This window comes from Pagrus pagrus (assembly GCF_965226575.1).
Source record: "Pagrus pagrus genome assembly, chromosome: 12".
NCBI lineage: Eukaryota > Metazoa > Chordata > Actinopteri > Spariformes > Sparidae > Pagrus > Pagrus pagrus.
The window spans coordinates 18,529,373-18,547,688 of NC_140196.1; the positions used below are offsets into that span (position 1 = coordinate 18,529,373).

The 18,316-nt window shown below is 45.8% G+C and overlaps 1 protein-coding gene across 4 annotated transcripts; it reads right to left on the minus strand.

Annotated features, from left to right (window-relative positions):
* Positions 1-198: 198 nt before the first annotated feature.
* Positions 199-16,959, minus strand: mpz (myelin protein zero). Of its 4 annotated transcripts, XM_084369123.1 has the most exons (7): positions 16,734-16,959; positions 15,026-15,192; positions 11,199-11,412; positions 10,244-10,373; positions 9,696-9,738; positions 3,719-3,748; positions 199-2,720 (listed from the first exon to the last, which is right to left on the minus strand). In XM_084369123.1, exons 1-7 carry the CDS (start codon positions 16,777-16,779, stop codon positions 2,709-2,711), a joined length of 642 nt encoding a protein of 213 aa, XP_084225249.1. In that variant the 5' UTR covers positions 16,780-16,959; the 3' UTR covers positions 199-2,708. The 4 variants fall into 4 exon arrangements, with proteins under 4 accessions (XP_084225249.1, XP_084225251.1, XP_084225248.1 ...); XM_084369125.1 differs by lacking the exon at positions 3,719-3,748; XM_084369122.1 differs by having other exon boundaries at positions 199-3,748.
* Between the last annotated feature and the right edge of the window lie 1,357 nt (positions 16,960-18,316).

Sequence of the window (18,316 nt, forward strand, 5' to 3'; positions counted from 1 at the left end):
GCTATTCCATCACGAGTTTTACTTTCAAGCCAGCCATCAGAGTATTGAAATATTTCAAATGGTGGATAATTCATTTTGGAAGGACTTCCTCCTTTTGAAAAGTTCATGAAAGCATATCTTGGCAGAGACATTCGTGACAGACTTACACAATGCATGGGGAATTGGAACTAAAAGAAAAGGACTGCAGACATTTTCAGCTGGGTTTACTTTGTCCTCTGTTGACGACAGCTGCGCTTGGGGCTTTTATTTTATTTACGTTCTCTTTACAACATATTATACAGAGTCATCAAAAGTTGTTAGTGCTCTGGAATTATCATCAAGCATTAAAATAAATGTAAAAAAATGTAAGAAGCTCCAGTCATATCAAATAAAGGAATGTTACTGTGCAACTATGACTAATTCAGTTCATAATACATACAAAACACTTTTTAAAAGGCATTTTAATGCTGTGTCTTATGTCAGGTGTCTGTGTGGCTTTGCGGAAACAAAAAGAAAACATTCTAACTAATCCATGTGACTGGATAGTTAAACAGCGACTAGTGAAACAGATCTCCAGTTATAAAGATGTGGATTTTAGCACCTCCATTCCCGTTATGAATTTTAAAGGAACATTCAAGTCTACTATCCACCCTGCATATCAAGCACGCAGATCACAATCCATCTTTGGCTCAGGGTTGGGGAAGGAGCACCTTTAAAAGAAAGCTCTGGGGGAAGAGCAGGCTCTATCTGTAGTGATACATATGGATTTTTGGCTTGGCTTAACACGCCAGATAAGTCTCTTCGTCCCAAAGCTTTCTCCCACAGCAAGCACCTTCCTCCCCCTTTTTTCTCCCCAGCCACATCTCGCCGAATCTCAGGCTAACCGAACCCTTATCCACCCACTCATCTCCTCTCTGACACCGCCTCAATTTCCCTTCGTCTCGGAATAAAAACGTGCACCGAAGGGACAGCCACACAGTACCATCAATAACACAAAAGGTCAGAAATATAATGACATATTCCATTGGATGCAATTACATTTCTTCCCTGCCTCAATAAACATTTTTGTACATGTGTACACATGTACAAAAATGTCTCAGAAAAACATTATTTGCTTTACTTAGGGTGATATACAGTTGTTTTTTTTTTCCTTTATATCAAATCTAATTTTTAACAAGACACACATATACATAAAACACGCGTCGTATTTGCGACCGGAAGAGAGCTAGCTGGATTATAAGTTTCTGTTTTTGGCGTCTTCAGTGAGAACTAAAGGCGGATTTCTGCCCATGTGTTTGCTTCCTTTGCCAGTGAGGGGCAGAGGAGAGCATTTTGGCATTCGAACCAGCAGAAAAAAAGACAGTAAAGGGTTGGAGGATGGAGGGCTGGCAGGGGACATGCCTCTGGGGGAGGTGGCGTTTTGAAGGGCAAGCGAGAGGGCGTTCGTCGATCAGTGGGCAAGACCGAGGGAGGGGAGAGTGATGTCCGTCACCGAGTTTGAAAAAGAGAAGAAGAAGGACGAGGAGGAGAATGAGGGAGGACAGAAGAGAGAGGAAAGAAGAGCAGAGCATTACGCTGTAGGCCTGGCAGTCAGATAAGGAGAGGCTTAAAGAGGGGAGTGGATTGTGTATAGGCCTTTTCTGTGGGGGAATAATGCAGTGCCGAGTCACCAGACGACAGGAAGGAGGAAGAGATAAAGGATAAGGAAAGACTTAAGGACAGAGAGAACGAAACAGTGCTTTGGAGAGGGAAGATGAATCCCAAGATGGGAGCAGAGATGAAGAGTGAATAACAGAGGAGAGAAGACAGCAGAGGAGGGACAGAGGGAGATGTAGAGAGAGATATCTGGTCGCCAGCACGTGCTAAAATAATTAGCCCTGGGTTGGTGAGGAGAAACGTGCGGGCGGATTAACTGGACCTAAAATAACTCTGAGAGCACAGAAGCTGCACCTCTTCCTGGTAAACCCTTCTGTCGGACTCCTGAGAGCGTCCGCCAGCCCTCGGGGGCCGTGACGTCATTCCAGGTTGTCGGTCGCCGGCCGCCGAGTCGACAGCGGACAGCCTCGTGGCACAAACAGAACAGCAGGCGCCCCACACCCGCCTCTTTCTCGTTCTCGCCTCCCCTTCCCCTCCCCTGTAGGCTGAAAAATGTGCAGCTGTTACAGTAAGCCTGTACGCTCTTATAGGGCCAGAAATAGCCCCCTTTAGCCAGGGCAGGGACACGGCGACAACCTCCATTAGCTCAAATGTGAGAGGATTGAATCACCCCGAGCTCGAGGGCTTGAACCTCTATCTATGCCGGCTGAGAGCAGGAATCATATTTCTCTCCCACTATCACTCTCCTCTCCTTCTCTGTCTCTCTTTTTCTCCATCTGAAGTCCAGAGTGCACTCGCAGCTCCGCTCAGTGTGTGTGATTGAGTCGTAAACATTAAGGGGGAAGATTCAGGGGAGGCTAAACACAGAGGGATGTCTTTCGGGTTCCTCTTAAGGATGTTATGTGCGTAGTTAGGCCTTAAACAGTTTTACAGTTTGCCCAATGAGTGCATACGGGGTCTCCGGTGAGACGTTGTAAAAATTATTCGACGCTGTTGCCACTGATATAGTAGGACTATTCTTACAGCCAGTGCTGTCTTGAAAGAGTAGAGATAATGGGAAATAATGGGGGTTGCATCAGGCTGGGCAGTAAAGGAGGGAGCAGACTAGAGGAGTGGAGGCAGTCATGGAGAAGTCAGACCTTTATCTATAGGAGAAAGAAAAGGAAGAGAACAGGGAAGGGAAGTGAGAGAAGGAGAGGATAGAGCAGTTAGCATATAAATCACTTCTGTAATCTGAATTAACAAGAAAGTCAGGAAATTCACAGTGAAAGAGGAAGAAATGGGACAGGAGAGGAAAAAGAATGAAGATCAGTGTGAAGGGAGAAAGTTAGAGTTTGACATGGCGCCTCCGAAAAAAAAGCAAATTGGCTTGTCCCCGTAGCTTGGGATTCGTGGAGCGTATCGGACGCACTTGGAGAAAGCTTTTTTGGGTGGATAGGATCACAATGAAAGGAACCAGAAAGGCAAAACCCGGGGAGCAGCTTTTTAGATTTTGTTATCAAACCCAGCCGTCTTAGGGTCTCGCTTCAAATGGCATATCTTATGACCTGACAAAAGTGCTCAGGGTGCCGGCTGGTGTAAGAGATTATCACGACATCTTAGATCTCGGCCCATATAGCTGTGTCTACAGTATTCAGCCTGTGACAAGAACAGATATGATTTGACTCATTTATTCAGGGACTCAGGTTGGCGTTGTGGTGGGCGTAAAGTTGGTTTGTGGTTTAACTCTCCTGCTGTCTCCTCTGTGGACTTCCCACGCTTTTATCCTCGACGGCTCCCTCCCCCCCTCCCTACTGGTCTGTTATTTGAAGGTGAGCCGGTCGGCGAGCCGGGAGAGGAAGCCAAGCGGTTTGGACCTCCTTATCCCTCCCTCACCGCCGGGCTTCTCCTCCCCATTCGTGCGGGTCAGCTCCAGCTCGATGGTCATCAGCACACGCCCTGAGCCGTCCTCCCCTCCTCCCCCCTCCTTCTCTGTCTTTCTGACTACGGTTCGCTGCTGCTGCTTCTTGGGCTGGGCCTTCGCCATCGCCTGGCGAACGGGCTGGAGCAGCCGGCCGGCGAGCCCGCCCCAGCCCCTCCCCGTATCCTATTTCTTATCCTTGCGTGACTCCTGCTTCTTCTTTTCCGAGGCGGCCGCCTTCACCTTGGAGGGGTCGGCGGGAGGCACGGGGCCCTGTGGCGGAGGAGGGAGAGGGGGTCGGGGGGAGAACAGGGGAGGAGAGTCACTTCAGGAGGAAAGGAGCGTGAGGGAGGTAGAGAGAGAGGAGGAGGAAGGTAGATGAGATGAGATGGGCGCGTTAGAGATGAGAGGATGAGAGATGGGGTTAAACAGGACGGTTGGAGCTGTGTGAAGAGGAGAGAAAACAACATTTAGGAGGAGGAGGTGGAGGTGAGAGTCAGACATTCAGAAAGAGAGAGAGGGGTGAGGAGGTAGAGAGACAGTCCTTTTAGGGGAGGGGGTAGCAAGTGAGAGGGGGCGGTGTCCAGAGCTGTAAGGGGGTGACAAAACAGGTAACCATGCGTTAGGATGGGACACAGTGGCAGGCAGGATCCATACACCTGTGACAACTGAGTGACAATTGATCAACACACACACACACACACACACACACACACACACACACACACACACACACACACACAGTACCACCTATCAAATCCATACTCAAACAAAAAAGGGGGGGAGAAAATCACCAAAGCAATTACTAAAAGCTGCTAACTGTTGCAGCTGTTGCCTAATTAGCTCAGTTAGCTGTGCAGCTAGTGGTCCAGACTGTGAGCGTGGAACACCAGAGCAGCAAGCTGGTTAGACTACTAACTTCAGCAGATATCTCTTTAACATAATATATTGAAGTTATAGCATCAAAGCGGTTATGTCTTCACATTCTGTTCAACTAAATTCTTACATGTTGCACTTTCAAATTTGATCAACTTGTAGACAAAATAGTTCTTGCTGTCATTCTCATCACTATCCTAAGTCTCCAGTAAGGATTAATTTAGCTACATGTAGATAAAACTATTAAAACCGGTGATACATTTGACCAAAAAGTGACCGTGTCTGTGGTCGCCTCTGTCGTGTTCTCAGCTTCCAGTTGGCTTCACTTCTACCGTGAATAAAGGCATAGATTATGCACATATGTGACATGGTGACATGGTGTGATGTCACAAAATCATGGAATTAAAGGTGGGACTACTGAGACGTTTTCTGTGGGAGAGAGGTGTTTCTGTTGGAGCGGACTTTGGGCTTTTTAACTTTCAAGACCTCTAAAGGCTAATTTATGCACCCTTTAATGAAAATACGTCTGTGTCAAACGATATAACCGTCACTGCCCGCATACTGCCCTCCTTCCTTTCCACGCGTCCTTCACGTCAGTATGGATGTCAAATAAAACAACCATTAGAAGGCACTGCCGCGCCGCTCAGAGGTCTCACTCAGGCCTATACTTTCTCTTCGCCACCGTCCAATCTCCTCCCTGTTCTGTAGTAACTGTTTGTCTCTGTGCCCGGGCGAAGTAAGCTCATACAGATGTTTAAAACGTCTCACCAACTATTACCCTCGCCTCAGAAAGCTCTGCCATTTTTTAAACGTCTTGCTCTTGTCCTGTGGTCGTGTCTCACTTGAAAAATTGTCTACACTGCTACACTGACCCCCCACTACCAGAGTTATGTCTCTGTTGGTCCGTATCCGTAAGCTTTCAGGAAATGTGCAGAAATACGGATGAAAGAGAGTAAAGCACAGAAGAAGGCTCTGTCTGTATCCATATGCGCATGTAAGGTAGAGAATGAATGAGCCTTTACATGCACGAAAACCTATACAACACACTGATATTACACACTGAAGTCAAAAAACGGCAAAGCATAATACATGTAGGTCTCCTGCAGCTAAATCATCTCAATGACTGTACTTCAGTACGTACTTCAGAGTGGAATAAAGTCATTAAAAAGGCTGCTAAAACAAGGGTTCTAAGTAACCAAGATAATTTAACACCACACAAAAAATTCATAACCTCGTTTGAATTATTTAAAGCTTCTCTTGCTTTTAGGTTTACTTTTCAACCCTCAGATGTAGTGTCACACTAACGGTTATGTTGTTGTTATTCACAGTCTGCCCAGTTTTTTCTTTTGTTTCTTTTCTTCTCCTGTTTTTGAGGACAACTTTCCTAAATGCATAAAACTCTAAATGCAATGTCTTGTCAGGACTTGTCAGGAACAAGATGATGCGTCTCGAGGGGCTTATCCTGCTGACAGTAAAAAATCTGTTCCAAACTTTTGCCTTTCAACCAAATCTAGTTAGACACCTACTGTAAGTGCTGACTGTCCTGCAAATCGAATCATGAACGCATACTGGGTATCTAACACATTTAGACATCGAGGGTTACACTAAAAACTAAATGAAAATGAATAAAACTGAATTATTTAAGGGCTAGCTGCACTTCAAGGCATGCAGTGAGAAGGATATTTATTTTAAAATCATATAACGGGGCAATTAAATGAATAATTAAACTTTACAGAGAAATAGGAAACAAGTTGTAGATCTTCTCGAGCATGTTGCTGTAGTCGTGTGGTCAGGGGTGGGATCCGCTCGACTGCCTATGCGCTATTTTTAAGCAAAGGCCAAATATCAGCCGCAAATATTCTTCTAACTAGTTTATATAATTCAGCCATTCACTCCCACGCATTCTGTATATTGTCTGTGCGGTGTCTAAAAACATCTCCGAGGAAGAAAAATCTATAAAAGGAAGAGGAGGGAGGAGGAAGAAGGAAGTAAAGTGAGGCTTCACTTGAGTATAACAAATCCATCAGGAAGGACTGGACAGAGTGGAGATAAGGTCAAGGTAACACTTAACTTTACAATTGCTGTATTCCAGTGCATTAACCTGTGTGTTAACCTATTGAAAAGCATCACAAGTGCACGATAATGCTCTGATGGAGCTTAATGAAAGTTCAGCTATACATTATGTAATGGTTTTCTCAACACTGTGTACTTTTCTTCCACAGGTTGAACCACGGGCCAGCACACTGTTGTAAAGTGTAACCGAGGACAGGCAGAGTGAATGACTGAGCACGCTGGATCCGAGTTTTGAAGACTGGAATACTTCCTCTAATACATCAAGGTAGTCAACAGCGGAAAGCACACTAGGGGCTGCTTCTACCCACTGAAGCTTCGACTAATAATACCCCACTGATTGCATTAGAAAATTTATCATCTTTAATTATGCTCGGTGCAAAAGCAGCACGCACTCTGATGAGACAGCAATCGAGGCGTACACTGCGACTACCATCCGGCTCAACGGGGCAGCTGCGCAGCCCATCCGGTGTCATTACCTTCGATCATACTTACATTGTCTCATACATCATTGCATTGTTTACCACTATGCATCCCACGGTAGGCTCGGTTTTTTGGTGCACTGTATTGCAGAGCTCCCACGCTAATGACAGGGCTGCCTCATAAACACACTCGAGCCTGCTTAGGCAGAATGCAGAACCACCCTCGTTACAGGGGCTGCACACACTTCAAAGGAAATGTGGGTACAGTGGCAAAATAGGAGGGACGGGTGGGGAGGCAGATAGGTGGGTAAAGTGGCTGCGTCCCCTGCTGCATACTAAAAAGAGAGAGAGACGGTGACAGTTGGGGAGGGGAGATTGAGAGGTAGATGAGGAGTGAGAGGTAGTGATTTCCTGTCCAGAACCGAAGCTGATCAGAACCCAGAAGACCTGAGGAGGAAGAGGAGAGAGACTGGGAAGGGAGGGTGGGGAGTGAGTGAAGAAGATGAGGGAGGATCGACAGAGCGAGAGAGGGAGTAAAAAGGGGTAGAGGAAAGAGGGGAATTACAGACAGATAGATGCTTCTCATGGTCAGCGAAGAAGTCAAAGGAGCGGAGAGGTGGGGAAGGAGAGGAGGAGGAGGAGGAGGAGGAGGAGGTTGAGCAACTGAGGAGAGGGAGACAGGGGACCGGATAAAAGGAATGTGAATGAGAGAGAGAGAGGGACGGAGTGAAGTGAAGTAAAGTGAAGTGAGGGAGGGAGGGAGGGAGGGTGGGGCGGGAGGCAATTGGGGGATGGAAAGAAGAAGAATCGGTGGGTTGTGTATGTGTGTGTGTGTGTGTGTGTGTGTGTGGATCGATACCGAGTGCACTCAATTATCATTCCAGTACAGTATGTGTGTTCGTTCCTGTGAGCTTTCTTGTGTGTGTGTGTGTGTGTGTGTGTGTGTGTGTGTGTGTGTGTGTGTGTGGCTGCTCCCACAACTCCACCTAATGGGGAGTAGCACACACCACAGGGTTCCTTTGTCTCTCTGTCTCACTCACTCCCCCGTTCGCTCCCTCACCCGCAGCCTTTTGGAGATTTGTAGTGCAAGCCCAGCAAACAGAAAGTAAGGAAGATGGTGAGGCTGATACAAAATTGTGTTGTGTCAGCAGAGCCGCCTAATAAGGGCTATTTGATCAAACAACCACTTATGAGCGCACTATAAAATCCCACGAGTCCTCTGTGTGTGGCGTAGCTTCAAGAGATGAATCAGCTCTGAGGAAAAATAATAAATACAAATAAAAAAAAAAGAGGGGAATGTGAGCTCAGATGGAAGAGCTGTTTTTTGTTGTATATTTCTCTTCCCAGCCAAGTCTTGCAGGGGAGTAACTGTAAATGACAACATTGTCAAATATTTCAGTGTCCTTTTGGCGGCGAGTTATTTATTCATATATGCACTGTCACCCGCCGCAGGCACTTGAGAGCAACTGACTGCAGCTCAAGAGCAACCTGACAATCATACGACAGCAGAAAGGAAAGGAGAAGACAGAAGGAGGAAGAGGGGCTCCGGGGAGATCAGAATGAGCGCACTCGTTTGAGGTAGGAGGAAGTGTCGGCCCTCGCTGCCGTCACCCCGTAGGGTTTGAGCCACGGGGGCAAGATGGCGCACTCCTAACCAGAGGCGGACGCCCGCAGTCGTCGCCTCTGCCTCGTCCTTACATTAGCTGACACCTGCGGCGAAATGACTCGCTGTCACAATAGCACCTTTGATCTTCCACCTCTGATATCTCTGCAAGTCTCTCACTCAAACGCTGATGTTTGATTCGGGAAAACGCCTTGAACTCAAGTCCCTTGACTTCCCTTTTTTCCCATTATCAGCATGCAAGGCGTACAGTCAATTACAATACACCCCCGCAACCATCCAGCCCCCACATTACCATGGAGTAATCAAACAGAACTTGCCCTGGTGGCTTGTATTCACAAAAGAATACAAGCCACCAAAATGTCTGATTAATCCACCACTTGAGGCTATCACACTCCCATGAGGGAAGGAGGGGGAAAAAAATACCCCAAATCCTTGGCGTGCAGCAGTGTAAAACCACTGATAACAGCCCAGACCATAATAGCCCAAGTGATTATCATTTGACTCCCAGTGAGCGAAATCAGCAGCTCCTGTCCATTTTCCAACCGTGAGCAAATCACAGTCTCCATTCAATACAGCAATAGCATTAGGGCCGTGACATGGCCATGGCCATTTCACAGTCGCTGGTTTGATTTTTGCCCTGTGGCTGTTTACTTGCACTGTGCTGTTTGGCCCCCCTGTGGCTGCTGAAGGAGGGGTGAGGACCAGAAGAAAGAGAGGAGGAACGGCAGGGGCTTTAAAGCACCTCAAACGCTGAGATGGCACTAGAATTTCAACAGCATGAACACTGTTATTAGTGTTTGCCGGGCTCAGTTTGAATGACATGTTATTTTGTTGTTGATATGTTGCTGCGAGGAGGAGCCGGCTAAGTGTGCGGCCGTATTGGAGCTGTTTGGACTGGCATTGGGGGAATGCGATTATGAAACTGTGCCGTTATGCACTGTCATGTTGGATGTGTGCTATTGTGCTGCTGCACTGCCACAGAATGGATGAATATTCCTTCTGACAACACGTTGCTTGAGCCTAACAAACGCTCAAACACTGAATGCCATTATAATCTCTCCAAAAGGATGTCATCTTACTATTTAGCGCCTGACTATGGCAGCAAATTGAGCTGTTGCATTCGGTGTTGTCAACTGGATGTGTACATGTGACGCAAAGTGTGAGAAAAAGAGGAAGGGGATGAGGTTGAAGAAGAGGGGATGTGGAGGAAGGAGAGGAGGGAACTTGCCTGTCTCTGCTGTGATCCCTCTTTCTTTTTCTTGCCATGTTTGCTGGAGGGGACAAAAGAAAGACAATGTCAGGATGTCGAATCTATCTCTCCCTCCAGTGGTCACAGGGCAGCATTGCCTGGCAGCCATCATAAAGAGAACATCAACTTAATCTACTGGCCCTGTCTCAAACACAGCCCCCAGGTGCTAGATGTGTAAAGATCTCATAAGATTGGATAGGTATAAGCAAGACGATAGATCCATCATCTTCATGATCTAGTGGATTATCCACTCAGGAACTTTCACTCCACCACTTTTAATCATCTTGCTTTGGACCTATGCAGTACTGTTAGATTTAATCAAAATGAGAGATCATTAATCGGACTCTTTCCAGAAGACTAATTTAAAATCTAAACCTTGAACACCTAACTAAATCAGATCATGGCATGGCAGCTATGCCAGCTTGGCCACACAGGTGTCGATGCCAGGGATGGGCTCCGGCTTCTGCTCCAATCCCTGGCACAGACCTGACTGGCAGAGCGCCGCTGGCCACAGGCCGGTCACTGACCTGACACTGAGGCTGAAGACGCGGCGCGCCACCAGGAACCTCATCAGGTAGTAGATGACCACAATGAGCACCAGCAGGCCTAGCACCACCCCGATGATGGCTCCTGTGATCACACCAGCCTGGATGGGCACTGTTGGTGAAGAGAAGGAAAAGGAAAAGAGGAGTGTTGAGTACAGTGAGAGGAAAACGGTGCAGAGAATGTGAAGATAAAAGGAAGGAAGAATAGAAAGGAAGTGACAGAGAGAGGTTTGGAGTGTTCAGAAGAAAAAGAAACCAATAAAGCGTTGAGTGGGAGAGGGAAAGATGTTGTCATAGCAGAGAGGAAACTGAGGGGAGAAGAAAGCAAAGAAACAAAGCTGGAAGGAAAGGGAATGAGAGATGAAAGTAGAGTAGAAAAGGTAAAATAAAGGTTGAATGAAAGATGAAGAATACAGGTGCAGTAGAGGTAGAGGAGGAGAGATAAGGTAGAATAAAGGTGAGAGCAGGGTAGAGTCATGGAGGGAGGTGGGGGAAGGGACAGCACGGAGGAAGACGATGGAGAAGGGGAAAGAGCAGAGAGATGGGAGGAGAAGTAGAGGAGGCGGAGGAGAAAAGGAGCGAAAGGGAGGCGGTGATAGCAATCTCAAATAGAGAGAGAGATAAAATTGTAATTGATTTCATTTAACGGGAGGTGCGAGGAATTCTAAACGAGGCAGCACAACGACTGGTCTGAACACAGAACTCGCTTTAGTCTGATGCACAGCGCAAATTGAGATTAATTTCAGAGTTTGGAATGATTAGAACAACAATTGAGAACAGTTGGCTTCTGACGGGAAAAAAACCACCAAAATATGCCATATGGGCTCAGTGGAAAGCTAATGAGCAGACACAGATGTAAGACAATGCAGGCATTAGACTTTACATACTGGGGAATTTGATTTAGCTGAGAAACCCCCACAGGACTCCCTGTTCTCACCCTTCTCGAAGACCAGCAGGCGGACGTTGGAGGGCCGGCCCACTATGTCAGGGGGGTTCTTGGCGTCGCAGGTGAAGGTGCCGTTGTCGGTGAACTCCAGGTTCTTGAGCAAGATGGAGCCGTCACGGCGGCCAGGGTTCCCCACAAACTCCAGCCGGTCCCTGAATGGCCCCTTGTTGTCGACATAGGCAGCACCACCAGTGTAGTGGAAGATCTGTAAAGAAGACAGAGGACATTGTACTGCTTGTTTTATGGTTCTTCTACAGTACTTGCATTTGTATTGCTTTTTTGTGAAAGCCTCTTGCTTGTTGCACCCTGAGGTGGTTAAAGTGTATATTTTTTCGTCATGTACAGGATCATTACAAAAGTCTAGTCTACACAAAAAAGTAGGGCTGGGTATAAAACTACAGTTCCTTTTATAGTACTGAATGAGATCTCTCTGCAGCACTGATTATTAAAACCTGTCAATTACAAAAGGTTGAAGTCAAAGCTGGTTTTATTTGTACTCTTGCTACTTGTTTTTTGACATAGTTCTTGATTTAAACCTGAGCTTTGGTGGGTTTTGGGGTCTTTGAAGTAAACTCCTTACAAAGTTGACATGGCAAAGTTGTGGGCAAACAGTTGCTTATTTAGACGTGGTTCAAGGCAACTCAGTCCACAAGTCCACAATTCGCCCTTTAAGATCTGTGTTGGGCTCTGAAAACTCCTGAGGAAAAATGTCTGATGTTTTAGCTGTTAAATGCTCCACCATGTTCACATGATATAGTAGCTACTAACTATCTTTCTGCCTTTTGATCTTGGGCATACGGTGTACAGTATTTAGTTTTTCTCATTGAAACAGACGCCTTTTGATCCTGAAACAACGCTCTTAGATAGACCAAAAGTGAACCAAAACAATGAGCTGAAAGGCCCTAAAGCACTTCCTGCAAAACTAACAATTCACATCAAAAAGTGAACGTCAAATGAGTTAATTTTCCTGAGAAGTTAGGTCTAAATTAGTTATTTGATACTGTGGTGGGTGTATTGTTGGTACTCAAGCAAGATGGCAGCACTTGCATCTGGGATATTTTGGCTTCAGTTTTGTACAGTGGGAGGAAGTGAAGACGTGTCATCCATCCTCAAATAGATCAGTGATAACACTCCATTGATCCAGTGTTGATATATAACACTGTTTAGTACTTTTGAATCAAAATTTTGCCAATCATAGACTTTTTTTTTATTCAAAGTTGCTGTGTGGCTGCTTGTGTTCTAAGACACCATTTATTTCCCTTTCAGATGTTATGTCTGTTTGTTAGCAGGATTACATAAAAAATACTGAATGGATTTCCACAAAACTTGGATGGAGGTTTGGTCTCAGCCCAGAATAGGCCTCATTAACTTTTGGTGTGGATCTGGATACAGGGACAGATCCAGGAATTTTCCTCACTTTATTTAACATTGCGTTTTTCGACATTTTCGTTAATTTCTCGGAGAATAATGCATGGATCCTCATGAAAACAATCAGACACATTTCGGTTGCTGGTATCTATGAGTGAGTAGAATTTGATGCGGATCCTGGAGGTGGTTAAGCAGTTATGGGTGGCTTTAAATTCAGAGTGACACAGGGTTATCGAGTTTGATATTGGATTAGGCTTGACAGAATTAAAGGGGAAATTTTGAACGATATCCAGCCCTACAAAAGTCCTCTAAAACGGCAGACGACAGCCAAACTAAAAGCTAATTGATTTTGGGGCGAGCCTTAATGGGCACAGGGGCACAATTGGGCTAAGCAGGGGTGAGCACTAATGCTTTCACAAGGTCAAGGTCAAATTTGGTTGAAATCGTGGTAAACAATTAATTTACATTATCAGCACTCGTCTAATTGAAGTTTTGAGGCCTGCAGAACTCAAATGAAGCCATCCACGACTTTTACACAGCCCTCTGCATGACACGATCACGCAAGGAACCAAATACAACGTCTTAAAAGGACGAATGCACCATGAAAACAGACAGACGTATGAAACTGTAAATCTGTCCAGGCGTGTGAAGAAATGAGCGACAGAAGATAAGTAGAAAAAAAGAGAAGAGAAATCTAGTTTCAAAGTGAGGGCACCACAGGAGACGGATGAGAGCGAAGGAGGTGAGGGGAGGAGATAATGAGAGAGGAGGGGAGGGACAAAGGAGGCAGGGCCAGGGAGGAGGAGATTAAGGGAGGTGGACAGAGGGAGGCGCAGTCAGGACGGGGAGATAGAGAGATTAGAGAGATGGCAGAACGATAAGGGCAGGGAGAGTGAAATTAAAGAGCAGCAGGCAGTGAGGCAGCAAGAGGAGTGGGGAGATTAGGGGAGAAAGTTTCTGTGCGCTTGTTGTTTCCGTTTTTAAAGTTAATACATGAATACTGCACTTAAGTGTGTGATGACATTTTAGATATTCACAGTCATGTATTCGTCAGATTAGACAAGGATTCCTTTTTTCGATGATTTGAAGTGAGACAAAAGCTGATTATAAAACTCGTGAATTTCTCGATCCAGTCCGAAAAAGATCAGCCATGTTTAAATCCCAAGATCCTGATATTACAGCTGCACGAACCAAATTCACAAGTGTCCTCACACTGATCAGATAACTTTCTGTAAAATAGTTTCAAGGACTCTCTCTTGCCACAAATCATGCCATGTGACATCAGTTCGTCACCCCTCCTCTGAGTTAGTTTTTGTCCCTGCTCGTGCCTGGTAGGGGCGGAGACGGCGAAAACAAAAAAGTCTTTTGGCAGAAGAGGTACCCATTGTTGGCGAGTGTACGGCCCAATTCCAAACAGATCCCTACACACTCCCGCTCCGGACAGAGTCGGACTCTGTGTGGAGTCACACTCGCCACTGTGGAGGGACTAAAGGGTGGAGGGTATAAATACTCTGGCAAGCTTTGGGTCAGCCTCACATTCTGTGATGAAAAATGGAACTTTAACATTTAATGTATATATATTTTACACATTTCTATTTCATATTCTCTCTATATATGGTTATTTATTAATCTGATTAGGTCCTTGGTCCCTCCACACAAACTCACAAACGGAAAGTGACAGTGTGTATGGGGAGTGTGTAGGGGCCAGTTTGGAACTGGGAGTACATTTCTGTTGCTACAAAACACATTTTGGGTATTTCCTTCTTAAAGCCGTTACAAGGAACATTCATTTTGTGTTGATTCTGGTGGCCGCCGTGGACAAAAGTGGTATAAGCACCACAAGCTTGTAACTGGCTGGCATGCGTTTGTTTCAGAAGCTAGTAAAAGAAGAATGCAACTTATTTGTATTACTTTTGATGGTGACACAAAGTCAATTTTGTTTTAGTGCAGTACAACCAGACTACAGAGCAGCTGCTTTCCTCAGCCTGTGAGACTCTTTAACTCCAAAGAGACAAAGGGGATTTATGTTAATTATTTGGCACTTTAGCTGCTAAAATCAAAACACCATCTTCACCAACTAATCACTAAGTTTGCGGTTTGGTGCTGGACAGCTCGTGTACAGTGGGTTTATCGGAGCCTATTTACCATAAACAGCTGCCTGCTGCAGCTGAAAATGATGCAGATGAGGGCATGAGAGTTTTGGGTTAGAAAAAAACCAAAACAATGAGCTTAAAGATTAACTTTTTTAAGAGCTGACATTAAATTTGCACCATGACAATCTCATCAAGTGCAGCTTTAATGTGGGTGTGACTAATGTTAATGTTTTATAGAGATTTACTGATTACTTTGTGACAGGAAATTTGACAGAAAGGCACATTTTCTTCACAGGATGATGACATGACGAGATGTTAGTTCACTCGTCTGTGTGTGTGTGAATGTGTGTGCATTACAGAGATGGCGTCCCGGGAGCCATCGGGCCTGTAAGTCCAGGAGAAGGTGACGTCCTCAGAGGTCCAGCGCCAGGAGAAGAAAGAACAGGACAGCCGGATGTCGGAGCCAACTAGGGCGTGGCGTTCCCAGCCGGTGTAAATCACTATGGCCTGCGACTGCTCAGGCACTGGGAGACACAAAGCACGGGATGGTTAATTTAAAAACACCACCATTAAGCTATTACAAGAGTTCAGCCTGCTTCTGGTTTAAATACTGTATTTACTACGCAGTCTGATAACTAGCTGTGCAGAAGGTTGTCAAAATTGCAACCTCCAAAAGCAAAACCAAAGAAAATTTACAACATGATTTGACAGAAAAATATGCTTGTCTGCAAAATACTGATAATCATATATCCTTGTTTTCTTATACTTGATGTAAACACACTTTACTGAATGAGTCGCCGCATTCCTTAACATTTTTCAACCCCTATACTAGACTCCCAAGTTACACAAAGCATCACTCACATGACCCTTTTTTAGTCTCCTTTTTGAAATTAGTAAAATATACATCCAAACACTTTGGTATGCACCCCAGACCCACCAATAAACTGCACATTTAGTGCTGTCAGAGCCCCCATTGACTCAAACATGCACTCAGTAAATATTTGGATTATTACTGGAATATTGGTGCTTGTCTCTAAAAGTCAAAGGGGGACATCATTTTCTCCATTAATATGGATTATGCCGGCTAAATCATGTGCACTGTTTATGCTTGAATAATATTTAATGATCGATGTTAATTTGGTTTCGGCTGCAAAATCAATATTTTACTTCCCTCGAAAATTCACTCAGCATCTCAAACAACCAGCAGAGCGCCTGGGAGCCGCACACCCCTGCCACTCTAACATTAGCCTGAACAACATCGTTTCTGTATTGTTCGCCTTCACTTACAACGTGTGCATGTGCCACCAAGAGTCAGGGTACTCTCACAGCTTCGCTCGCACTAATGCCCCTAAGTGATCTGGAGTTGTGTGCCTCTTTTAACACCCAGAGAGTAAAGTTCACAGTTTTCACTGCGAGCGTCCTTGAGTGAACGCCGTTAGAGCAGCCAGCCTCCGCAAAAGCCTGTCAATGAAATCACGCCTGACATTTTTAATTAAAAGTCTGACAAAAACTGCAAATATCTTGACAGGAGGGGAGCAGAGAAAGCAGTCTGCCCGAGTGAGAAAACTCCTGTCAAGCCTCAGTTTAAAAGTCACAACATTAGTGCTCTTTAGCTTTGCAAGCGTCGGGACACTTGCTTTACAAGATGAGCACAGCTTTGGCCATTTATCAAGATGCGCCTCCGTTGAACAATATCCTCTACAGGTCTCCTCAAGGCTTTAAATCAAATCAATATGTCAACATTTAGGTATTATTTAAAATGCTTTAGTTTAGTGTTAAGCCAGTGTAGAGGGAGGCATTACGTTTCAGTGAAAGATCAATTAACTCTCCACTCAGCCTATTGACCCTTTTTATTATCATCAAGTCAATCAGTTTTCAGCTGAGCACTGCAGAAGAAAACACAGGAAAAGCTCTCCTCTTCATATCCTCATTTAACCTTTAACCCCCCATCAGAGGAAAGATAATTTCTACATCTTCACTATCAATAGATGGAATTCGCTGTGGTGTTCTTTGAGAGAATAAAACTGAGCAAAAGTTCAAAGAAGATTCCTTCTATAGTTTTTACCTATTCCCAGGAGGACAACCGACGCCAGCGCCAAAAACGTCAGCATGGTTTCTGGCTTCTACGGAGCTCCCAAAAGACTGATGCCGCCGACAGGACCTGACAGGAGTCAGTCGAGGAAGAGTCCCACTCTGGAAGGGAGTGTGAGTGGAAGGAGGAGAGAGAAATAAAGGAGAGTGGAGGGGTGCAGGATGCCAGGACAGAGGGCTTCAAAACAGGACAACAACAGAAAACCCACTGTCCCTTGGTTTATACCCAACCACACCCCTCGTCCAGGCCCGGCCCGGCCCATTCCTCCTCTCGACACCCCCCCATGCCGTCCACCTCCACCCCCACCCCCACCCCTCCTGTCATTTCTCTCCATTTCATCCCTCGTCAACACAAATCACACACATTATCGTTTCAAGCGGAAGACACACCAATGCGACACCTGTAGCCGGTGAATTAATTCAGTAAATGGGCAACTTGGGGAGGATTTGCAAACTCTGTGCAGTATTACACCATGATGAATGTAATGTGTTACATTACACCCTCACTGTGATGTGATTGAGTTGAGAGGGAATGCTAATCAACGCTTGGCATGAAGGCGTAAGCGAGGGTGTGTGTGACAGGGAATCATGACCATCTGCAGTCGCTCTGTATGTGGTAACTGCTCATATGTAAATACTACATGGGGAATGGTGGGAGGCTGTCTCGGCCCATTTCTGTCTGTTTACAGTGAAGGACGGAGGGGATCCTGCGGCGAGGTCATTCCAGTGCTCTCGCCTCCGTCCCCATCCCTCGCCCGTCCTTCTCCTCTCCATGCACTTTCACCGGGTCCAGCGGCCACAAACAAAGCCGCGACTCTTTGCTCTCCGTCCTCCCTCTCTCCAGATTCCTGTCGTTTGCTGACGTCTAGCACTTGGAGACAATGGAGAGAGGGGGGGACAGGGGCTGACTGGTGTTTGCCTGTCTGTCAATGGCGCTTTCTTCCTCTCCGGCCTCTCCCTTTCTTTCTTTCTCTCCTCCTTCGTAGACAAAGCTGTGTATTCAAAGTTGCAGCGCCCACTCCTCGCTTTTCCAGTAACACGCAGACAAGAGTGTGGGGACAGACCTGCTATATATAGTTGGGTTGATATGAGGACAAGATGCACAAGCATGAGAGAAAGACGGCAGCAGATATGGGGGAGAAAATGAGAAAAGAGCCCGCGGTGTGTCTGTGCGGACACGCTGGAGTGGGATTTCTGCAAAAGCCTCAATTCTGAAGGCCTCATTCCATCATTTTGTCACATGTCATAAATATGCATTCATTTAGCCGCTGGCATAGTAATAGTGAATACATGCACAAATTAATGGTCTGCGGTACTCCTCGAGCTTCAGCAAACACACAAGCTGCATTCACTTATTCTCAACGTGGAGTGTAAACCATATCAGTCATGGTTTGACTCGTCCCCCCCTCCCCCCCTCGGGAAGGTATATGCGATGAGAGCGTAAGAAGAGGAGGCACTCGACAGGGACGTCCACTTCATCCTCTCCACGTTGTTATTTCATTGAGACTACTTAACCAGCTTTCCTGTGCTAAAATCTCCTGCGCGAGGAGCTCTTGG